This window comes from Stomoxys calcitrans, chromosome 3 (genome assembly GCF_963082655.1).
Source record: "Stomoxys calcitrans chromosome 3, idStoCalc2.1, whole genome shotgun sequence".
Classification (NCBI taxonomy): domain Eukaryota; kingdom Metazoa; phylum Arthropoda; class Insecta; order Diptera; family Muscidae; genus Stomoxys; species Stomoxys calcitrans.
In genome coordinates this window covers 149,536,884-149,548,451 of record NC_081554.1, presented here as the reverse complement: position 1 = coordinate 149,548,451, position 11,568 = coordinate 149,536,884, and the positions used below count along the sequence as shown (strand labels likewise).

The 11,568-nt window shown below is 37.9% G+C and overlaps 1 protein-coding gene across 1 annotated transcript; it reads right to left on the bottom strand.

Annotated features, from left to right (window-relative positions):
- Positions 1–6,510: 6,510 nt before the first annotated feature.
- Positions 6,511–7,698, bottom strand: LOC131996186 (uncharacterized). Its single transcript, XM_059365645.1, has 2 exons — positions 7,410–7,698; positions 6,511–7,337 (listed from the first exon to the last, which is right to left on the bottom strand). The coding sequence occupies exons 1-2, from the start codon at positions 7,696–7,698 to the stop codon at positions 6,511–6,513; spliced, it is 1,116 nt and encodes a 371-aa protein (XP_059221628.1).
- Between the last annotated feature and the right edge of the window lie 3,870 nt (positions 7,699–11,568).

The window sequence follows — 11,568 nt, the reverse complement described above, 5'->3', positions numbered from 1 at the left end:
GTGGAAAATATGCTATATTAAATAAGTAATTAAATATTCACTAGCGCAAAATCTCAGTATATAGCCTGGTACACTGTCTGGTCCAGAAGCGTAATGTTCTCTGCCCTGAGAAAAGAAAGTCGAGATAATGACTGAAATAATTCCATGGTTGAACCGACCTTATTTTTGGCAATACCTTAATCGGCATAAAAATTAATTTAATTTGATTGTTTGGCTGTTAGTCTTTTTAAGTGACTCTTTATTCAGGTGAATAATTGTTAAATAATTTAATATGCTCTTATCATAGTCGCTAAACAAATCACGATTTTCATTTATTTTCTAATTAGAAAATAAACAAATAATTACATATCCATGCAGATAGAATAATTAACATCAATTAAAAGTTCTAATTATTAAGCCAATTGACCATTTAAGAGTACATTTTATAGACATTTTTATAAGTCTGTTTTCTGGAATTTTCATCATGTTTTGCTTTTGCGTATTCATTCAAATGGTTAATAGAAAATAGGAATCAAATGGGTATATATTTTAAAGTTTTAATGGGATTATGAAAAGGTTTCAACGTTTTTTATACTCTCCACCGAATGATGGGGGTATATTCATTTTGTCATTCCGTTTGCAACACATCGAAATACCCATTTCCGACCTTATAAAGTATATATATTCTTGATCGTCCTAAAAATCTAAGACGTTCTAGCCATGTCCGTCCGTCTGTCTGTTGAAATCACGCTACAGTCTTTAAAAATAGAGATATTAAGCTGAAGCTTCGCATGGGTCTTTTTTTGTCCATAAACAGGTTAAGTTCGAAGATGGGCTATATCAAACTATATCTTGATATAGCCCCATATTGACGGATCTGCCGATTTATGGTCTTAGACCCATAAAAGCCACATTTATTATTAGATTTTTCTGAAATTTAGGTCAGTGAGTTGTGTTTGGCTAATCAACATCCTTCTTTAATTTGGCCGCGATCTGTCCAGATTTGGATATAGCTGCCGTATAGACCGATCTCTCAATTTAAGGTCTTGTTCCCATAAAAGGCGCATTTATTGTTCGATTTTGCCAATCTCTCTCGACTTAAGGTTCTGGGAGTGACAGTCAGTTGTATTAGTCCATTCGACACCCCAGATCGCTTCAGATTTGGATATTGCTGCCATATACACCGATTTCTCGACTTAAGGTTTTGGGCCCATAAAAGGCGCATTTCTTGTCCAATGTCGCCAAAATTTGTGTTAGGCCCTTCGACATCCTTCTTTAATTTGGCGCAGATCGGTTCAGATTTGAATATAGCTGCCATATAGACCAATCTCTCGATATAAGGTCTTGGACCCATAAAAGACGCATTTATAGTCCGATTTCGCCGAAATTTGGCACTGGGAGTTGTATTAGTCCATTCGACACCCCTTTTCAATTTGACCCAGATCGGTTCAGATTTTGATATTGCTGCCATATAGACCAATCTCTCGATTTTAGATTTTGGGCCCGTAAAAAGCGCATTTATTGTCAGATGCGTCCTAAATTTGGGACAGTGAGTTGTGTTAGGGCCTTTGACATTTTTCTTCAATTTGGCGCAGAGTTATCCAGATTTGAATATAGCTGCCATATAGACCAATCTCTCGATTTAAGGTCTTGGACCCATAAAAGACGTATTTATAGTCCGATTTGGCCGAAATTTGGGACAGTGAGGTGTGTTAGGGCATTTGACATTTTTCTTCAATTTGGCCCAGATCAGTTCAGAATTTAACAACGACTTTTAGTTATTAGACCACTCAATGTCCTTGCAGAATTTGGTCCAAATCGGACCATATTTCGATATAGCTGCTATGGGGGCATAAATTATGCATTTTTCACCGGATTATTACGAAACGTGGCTTACAAATATTCCCGAGGTAGTGGGTATCCAAAGTTCTGCCCGGGCCAACTTACGCTTTTTTACTTGTTATTGTTGTTTTAATGACTCACAGAATTGATCAACACTATTCAGCCGTTGATTACCACGAATAATCATAACTCTTGCCCATTTATTTACTTTGTGATTTAGTAACAATAATTCCTATATTTAAATATTAAAGCACTATCATTTGTCGTCTGGCTCTTAACTAATGAACTAATTAAGGTGTTAAATAAGTAATGAAAAATATTGAAATAAAATAATTTATCGTTTCTCATTTGTTATATCATTTGCTAATTGTTTACAGTTAAAATCATTCATTTTTTGTAATGGTTTCTTGCTCGCAAAAACTTATTGTGCAAAGCAATAAAAACTCATTAGTTCACTTTGAAATTTACATAAGTAACAGATGAAGTAAGATTTGAAACGGAATGGTGAGATTATTGAAAACAAGTAAAAGCGTGCTTAGTTTGGCGGGACCAAATTTTATATACTTTCCACCATGGATCGATTTTGTCAAGTTCTTTGCCCAGTATATCTTTATAGGCAAACAAAGGATAATAGATATGAATTGCTATGCTATTGGAGCTATGTCAGATTATTGACCGATTCAGACCATACTTAGTTTGGATATTGAAGACCATATTAAGAGTCATTGTGCAAAATTTCAGCCATGTCTCAGAAGAATTGCGCATCTTAGGGGCTCAAGTAGTTAAATCGGGAGACCGGACTATATGGGGGCCAGGGACGTGGCCAGTCCTGGGGTGGTGGGGGTTATCTGTCCCGAGCCTACCCATAATTGTTTTGTATAAAAAACAAGTTAAATTTAATTAATCCTAAGCACAAAATCTCATAAAAATGTTCTTTACCGACAAAATTTCACATTTATAATATATTATATCTTATATATATAAATCAATTTGTGTTTATAGGTTTGTTTGTTTGTATGTTTGTGTGTTCCTTATAGACTCAGAAACGGCTGAACCGATGTTCTTGAAATGTTCACAGATGGTGCATAATGACCCCGTGGTGAAAATAGGGTACTAAATTTTTTGGAGGGGGGGCGGACCCTCCCATTACCCTAATTTTCAGAAACGCCAGATCTCGGAGATGGGTGGTGCGATTTAAGCGAAATTTTGTGTGCTCTCATATAGTACCCTAAAAATAAAATTTTATCCAAATTATGGATGAGGTACCTAGGGGGCCGCCCGACCCCAAAACCTACCAAACATATATTTAGACCAATCACGACAATGTGGTACTCAAATAAAAGGTATTTAGGATAAGAAAACGTATCTGATATCCAATTGTCGGACTAAGTGTTAGGGGGACCACCCCAACCCCCAAAACACCCCTAAATCGGACATATTTACCGACCATGGTAATATGGGACTCAAATGAAAGGCATTGGCGAGTAGAATACGAATCTAATATCCAAATGTGGGACCACGTTTCTGGGGGTCCATCCCTTCCCGAAAACATCCCCCAAACAGGAATTATTTACTGACCATGGGAATATGGGGCTTAAATAAAAGGTATTTGAGTGTAGAATGCGAATCTGATATCCAAGTATGGGTCCAAGTGATTGAGGGGCCGCCTCTCCCCAAAAACATCCCCCAAAGGGGACAAATTTACGACCATAGCAATATGGGGCTCAAATTCAATTCAATTCAATTCATTTATTCATCCAATCATTAAGGTACTATTTACAAATTTAATTACAATAGTTTATGAGATCTATCTTAATTTAGATATTACAGCATATAATTCTTGTGCGTTTGTTTCAGGTACTTGTGATTTTAGACAATGAAAGACATGTTAAGGTAAAAATTGGGATAGAAAAACCTAATTTAACAAAAATAAAGGGATTTTCAAACATAATTTGGAAATTTAATGCTTATAACTAGGTTATTTATATACAATAATCTACTATAAACAAAATTTTCCAGTTTGTTGATGAAATAGTTATACATAATTATTCTATGCATTCTCTAATTATTTCATAAAAAGAGTTTCTTACTTTTGTAAAAAAATTTAAATTTTGTCTTTCTATGAAATCGCGATATTTTTCATAGCCAGTTTCATCATGTAGAGATTGTGTTGGGAATCTCCAGTGTTTATTGTGTATCATTTTCAAACATTTGTTCTGAATGATTTGCATTTTTTTGATGTGGCATCTAGCAGCCTTATACCAAACGGGTGATGCATATGATAAAATAGGTCTAATGACGCATTTATAAATAAGATTTTTGTTTTTCAGATTAAGTGGTGAGCGACGATTTAATATGGGCCACAGTGCTCGCAATGACTTAACCGCTTTTTCGCAGGCGCTATTTATATGTTTGCTAAACAGAAGTTTATGGTCAAAAGTAACACCAAGATATTTAACAATCTTTTGTATCTCTATATTGTTTCCATTAAAAATAATTGGACGGGCTGGATTCCTTTTTGGGGATTTATTATAGGGAAATATTATAGCTTGTGTCTTCGCATGATTGATTTTAATTTTCCACTTCGTGAAATATTTGTTGCAGCTTTCTAAACTTTTCTCCATCTTTTTGAGTAGTGCACTGGTAAGTTTGCTGCTCGAGATTAGTGCCGTGTCGTCAGCGTAGTAGGCAACGTTGAATGATCTAGTGTGTTTGAAGTCAGATGTGTACAGAGAGTATAATATTGGCGATAATATTGAGCCTTGCGGTAGACCTGCAGGGATACTTTTGAACGATGAAGATCTGTTGTTGACGGATACACAGAAGCTACGATTTTTTAAATAATCGGCAATAATTTTGCACAAGTATTCCGGAAAATTCATGGAAATTAATTTATAGATTAGCCCATTGTGCCACACAGTGTCGAATGCTTTCTCGATGTCTAACAAAACCATACCTGTGGACTTTTTGCATGATTTGTTTAATAGAATTTTATTGCAGATCCGTTTCGTTTGGTGGACTGTGCTATGGTCTCTTTTGAATCCAAATTGTTCTTTAATTATAAGATTATTTGCTACAGCAAATTCGTTCATTCTGTAGAGAATACATTTTTCATAAATTTTGCCTAGATTACTTAATAGACTTATAGGTCTGTAGCTGCTGGGAATGTTCCTGGGCTTGGAAGCTTTATGTACAGCCACAACTTTAGCTTTTTTGAATTCCGACGGAAAATAATTTAGCTTCATACAACTATTAAATATTCGTACTAGAAGTTTGACTGCTTCTTCAGGCAAATTTTTTAGCAAAATATTGGGAATGTTGTCCAGTCCTGGAGCTTTCGTGGCTTTAATTTGGAGCAGAATAGATGTTAATTCGCTTTCGGTAATAAGCACCACATTACTCCCATCAGGCGGGTTTGAATTGAAATTTTCCACAGTTCTCAAGATATTATGTTCTGAGGGATGTTTGTAATTTTGAGTAAGTATATGACTGTTTAAAAATGTGTTAGCAAGAATTTCAGCCTTTTCTTCATCTGACACCAATTTATCATTACCAACTTCAAGGGGTGGTAATTGCATTTTTCGTTTTCCTCTCAGACTTCTACTTACTTTCCAAAATTTTTTGTCTCCTGGGGTCATGTTCTCCAGTAAATATGACCATTGTCGGTTTCGCTCTTTATTTATTTGCCTGTTTATCGTCTTAGTTAAGAACCTGATGCATTGATTGTATACTAACGTGGCTCGATCATCAGAGGAGCGATTTGCCTTTCTCTTGAATTTATTCCTTTCACGTATATTCCTCATTGTACAAGCTGGAAGGGAAGCTACTTTGGAATGAAATTTTCGAGGAACTGCTCCATCTCTTGCTCTTAGAATCAAATGCTTAAATGCTTCTAATTCTCTATTAATGGCACATGTCGTGTGGTAAGAATTGGTCGAAAATCTAATATGACTACGGACTTCCCGCTTAAATAATCTCCAATTGCATTGCGCGTAGTCATAACCACTAGTTTCAACAGAATTGAAGGCTGAACATCTTATAGTACACATGACTGGGCGGTGATCTGATGGAATCTCATATCCAAGGGTTTTGAGATGCATCGAGAGAGAGGTGTTACTCAAAACTAAGTCTACAGTAGAAGGGGTTCTATTGTTTTGGTGTGGATAGAGAGTGGGGCTGTCAGAATGAAAAACGAAGAAGTTGCACTGGTGTTGTAAAGAATTTAGAACGGTGCCTGCGCGATTATTTGATTCACACCTCCATGAAGTGTGTTTCGAATTTAAATCGCCAAGTAGAATAAATTCTCTACTGCATTGAGTTAAAGCTATCACGTCGTTCTTAAAGTTGGCCGTATACCTGGGGCAGTAAGCGGTGCATAAAACTATACGTCTCTGATTTATTGTAACTTCTATTGATAAGTTCTCAATATTTGTGGTACGCGTTAATGGTAAAAGTCTGTGTTCAATAGACCTATGAACCAAGAGAGCCACACCTCCTCCTCTTGTATCAGTTCTATCGTTTCTGTATAACAGATAATTGCAGAAGTATGGCCTGTGGTCCGAAGTGAAAAAAGTTTCATTAAGTGACGCTACATGAATACTGTGCTTTTCAAGTAACACTTCAAATTGCTTTAGAGTAGAATAGTTCGAAATTCCATTTGAATTCCAGTGAAGAATGCGAAATTGCTGATTATTTAATGTCATAAGCGTGTTTTACCATGGACATTACTACATACATTTGCTGCACCTTATTAGTGCATTGACTAAGCTCACTAAGAGCTGAGTTGAATATATCAAACAACTCATCGATAGAAAAGAGATCATTTTGATTGTTATCTCTTAAATGTGCTGCGTAAGAGCTTCGTTCATTGCGAAGACTATTAAAGTTATTAGACGGGTTTCTGCTGGTGGTAGTTTGCTGCTCTGGGACGTGCGCAGTTCTACGAGGCGGTGGTGATTTTCTCTTACGAAAATTTGTAGCTCTCTCTCTGATCTCTAAATAATGAGCACGGTGTGGGCAATTGATGTCATTGGCGGAATGATCGGTTCTCTCATTTCCGTACTTTTTGCAATTAAAGCAAGAGAATGCTGCAGGTCTCTTGTCGTTCTTTTTGAACGGACAGTTGTCGGTGGGATGATTGTTCGCACAAATCATGCATGCCGAACGTCTGTTGCAGTGCTCCCCTCCGTGGCCATACATTAGGCAGTTCCAGCACTGCGTTGGTTTATTCTTTTGTTTTGGTTTTTGTTTTCTCCACGATACAACAACATTTCTAATTGCGTAAATGTTTTGTAAATGCGCTGGGTTGAAATTCTTTCGTACAAACTGTACTTTGTAAACGGCGTCGTCTACTGAGCTATACTTCGTATTTATCTCTGTCACAGAGGTTGGAGTGAGGTTGTAGTCTTTAAGGTCTTCAATGATTTCAGACGTTGGCATTTTTGGCAAACCGTGAAGAAACACAGTGTATGAACGATTTTCCCTTGAATTGAAGGAATGGAATTCTATGTCACTCTCTTTAAGAGTTTTTATACAAAAGTCATATTTTTCACTATTTTTTGGAAAGATCTTAGTTCCAATAGATGTACGTTTGAAAACACAATCGTTTCCCAATAAATGTTGAATCTCTCGTAAGGGGACTGAAGCGTCAGCGACAATTGGAGGGGGTTTTGGTACCCTTTCCTCGTCTACAATGTTTGACTCGATGGCCACTTCCATGTCATCTGGAGTGGATAAAATGCCGTATCTGTTTCGGCACGTAGTGGTGGCTCGGTCAGAACCAGTAGTACCCCCAAACGTAAACATTGGTTTGGGGCGCTTAAGAACGTTAGTCTTGCTCTTGAAACGAGCGCCAGACCTGGCCGGCCCTCGGGCCATGATGGATTTGTTTAACTTGTTTTCCAAAATTGGATGAAACTCGCGTAACCAATTTTAAGCAAGAAAGAAAAATAGAAACTTAACGAGAGTTTTAAGGGAACACAGACTATTCGCAATGACACTGCTTTTATTCTTAATGCGCTCTTTATGACCGTACAGAACGAAAGCCGAAAACGAACTGGGGCTCAAATGAAAGGTCTTTGGGAGTAAAGCACGAATCTGATATCAATCTTCGGGAAAAGTGTCTATGGGGAAGTATTTGGTTACTATTGAAATATGAGGCTTAAATAAGAGGGTTTTTAGAGTAGAAAACGAATCCGATATATATTTTCAGGGCCAACAACTGAGTGGCCGCCCATCCCCCAAGCCGGTCATGTTAGCCGATTATGGAAATATGGGGTAAACCACGTATTTGGTATCAACATTAGGGACCAACTGTCTAGGGGATGTTCCACCACCATAACAACCCCCAGATAGGACGTATTTGCTCACTAAAACATTTTGGGTCTTAAAGAAAGGGGAACTAAATATTTATAGTTTTTAGGGTCAATACCACGAACCAAACATATTTGCTGACTTTTGCAATAAGGAGTTAAGAGATTAGAAAACGAATTTGATACGTTGCTGATATATTTTCCGGGCTTAGTGTTTGGGGGACCATCCGAATCCCCAAAACACCCTTGATTGGTATATTTACCGACCATGTAAATGCGGAGCTTAAATGAAAGGTATTGGGGGTAGAGCAAGAATTGATACCCACTTTCGGGACAAATTTTCTGGGGGTCTACCCCTTTCCCAAAATACCCCACAAACAAAAAAAGGGGATTTGGGATGTATTTAGGGCATCACTCCTTCCCCAAAACACCCCCCAAAGGGTTAACATTTTTCGACCATGCCAATACGTGGCTCAAATGAAAGGTATTTGAATTAGAAAACGAAAGATGTTAGAGTTTGGGCCCCCGGTGAAAATAGGTTACTACATTTTTTGATATCCGAAGGGGGGCGGATCCTTCCTCATATCCCAATTTTCAAAAACGCCAGATCTCGGAGATGCGTGCACCGGTTTAAGCGAAATTGTGAATGACATCTTATGGTACCCCAAAAACAAGAAATTGGTATAAAATTTTTGGTTCAAATAACTTTGGGAGAGGCCCCATCCCAAAACCCACCCACTTAATGAAAAGTATTTAAGAATAGAGTACGAATTTGGCACCATGAGTGGTGGGGGGGGGGGGGGGGGGGTGGGATCCCCACCCCCTAAAACACCACCCAACAGGACACCTTTACCGCTTTGGGCAAAATGGGTATCAAATCAGAGGTATTTAAGAGTAGTGTGCGAACTTGGCATGTAAATGTCACCCTAAGTGTCGGGGGTTCTCCTACCCCAAAAAACACCACCCAGCAGGACACTTTTACTGGTTTGGGCAATATGCGTATCAAATGAAAGGTATTTATACGTAGAGCACAAATCTGACATTTATTTATTCCTTGGTGTCTGAGGGGCCTTCAGCCATCTCGTTGAAAGATCTGCGACAGTGGAGGACGATTTTTGTCTTCAGAAATACGTTCTGCTAGGATTTAATGGCTGCCTGGCTGTCTGAGAAGAAATTTACGCCAATTGTCGTAATGACATTATATCTTAGCCATTCCACCACTTCCTTAATTGCAAGGATTTCCGCTTGATAAACACTGCAGTGGGAGGGTAACCATTTCGATATGACCAGTTCTAAATTTTTAGAGTTCACCCCATATCGTAGTACCAATCGGTTCTATCAGGAATAGTGGTACAGTACTTTTTATCAAAAAGAGGCTCAGACAGGGTGTAATCCACACTGCCTGGAACATCAGATATTGTATCAACTATAACACAGTGTCCGTAGCCGCCACATGACCAATAAGAAAGCTCCCTCAGCTTGATGTCAGTAGTCGCAGCAATTTCTCTAGCCACAATGTCCAGAGGCATTACATGTAGCATTGCATTCAGTGCATCAGATGGTGTCGTCCTTAGTGCGGCTGTGCTGCACAAACAAGCCATCCTTTGGATCCGGTTGACTATTGAACAGTAGGTTGACCTTTGAAGCTCCGTCTACCAGACCACAACACCATATAGCATTATAGGTCTGATAACTGCAGTATGTACCTACTCATACTGCAGTTATCAGACTTATAGTGTAGGCCACCGTAGCGCAGAGGTTGGCATGTCCGCCTATGACGCTGAACGACTGGTTTCGAATCCTGGCGAGACCATCAGAAAACATTTTTAACGGTGGCTTCCCCTCCTAATGTTAGCAAAATTTGTGGGGTAATATGCCATGTAAAACTTCTCTCCGAAGAGGTGTCGCACTGCGTCACGCCGTTCGGACTCGGCTATAAAAAGGAGGCCCCTTATCATTGAGCTTAAACTTGAATTGGACTGCACTCATTGAGAAGTTTGCCCCTGTTCCTTAGTGGATTGTTCATGGACAAAATTTGCATTTACCTAGTGCATAACGCGCGGTCTAAACCTCCAACTTTTGCCAATGGCCTCCTGTACATGTCTAGATCGTCTTAGAATTTTACGACATATAGATTACATATACTTTATAGGGTCTGAAATGGTTATTTCGATGTGTTGCAAACGGAATAACAAAATGAATATAACCCCATCCTTCGGTGGTGGATAAAAAAAAGATTTTTTTCAAATTTTCTGCTCATTTGGGACACTATTTTGCTGATTCCTAAGGTTGTTACTAAGAAGGTCTTCTTTTGTGCCTTCAAAAACAGGGATGTTTTCTATACCAGGCCTTTGTGAAGAGCTTCTATTTGAGGCCTTTTTTAGAGCCTTCTATAAAAAGCTTTTGTTAAGGCCTTCTATTTCAGGCCTTTCAGAAGTTATCGAAATAGCAGTGCAAAGGCAAGACATTGCCCTTCAATCTTTCACAATGTTAATTAAATATAAATGAAGTTGCAATGTGGTGGCAACACCTTATTGAATTTTTTTAACGCCTTAAGGCAATTGCTCACCGCAACATTTACCCGCTGGGCTGCTTGTTTATATGTGTGCGTATGAATTTGATTTTCTTTCTCAGATAACTAAAGTATAACACATATTGGCAAAGCCATAAAAATGAAAAGTGAGTGTAATAAATTAAGCTTTTTGGATGCCAGATGTCGTTAGAAAAAACGTGGCCTCATCTTATAGTTATAAGCAGTAGTCAACAGGTGTCGTTGATCAAAAGGGACCCAATAATTTTTTAGCGATTCTCCTAATATTTTATTTGAAACAAACAACCTATTGGTTGTTTAAAGTGTAGTTTTTAACTGGTGTAAGCACTTCAAAAATATATTTATCGATTCAATTTATCCACACATGTCCTCGGGTAGTATAAATGTACTTTTTATAAAATATGTGATATTCATTCCAATGAATGCAATGTCAACTTATCTCAAATGCAAATCTCGACTTTTGCAAATGCCGAATCTTTTTGTACATATATCACTTATTTCATAGAAGGGTCTACTACTCGTTGCCAGATGGTGCCTTTGTGTGTGGTTTGAATCAAGAATAAAATTATCATCGACACACACCGCTATGTTGTGTGTAACAATAGATATTTAGATTATGTTAGACAAAGAAGTTCGCACCTAGACTGGTTGGTGGCGCTAGTGAATGCAGATAAATAAGAGTTACTTGAAACATGACTCAAGCTGAATTCTGGGACCGAATTGCGGCATACGTGATCCAGCTTTCGTATCGAATGAAAATTCATATCGTATTTTATGGATGTTCTACGACTTTTATAGATATTTTTATTTCATTTTTTTACGAATTTTGATCGATTTAAACAATTGTGATCTTAAATTTAAAAAATCTTCATTCAATAAACAAAT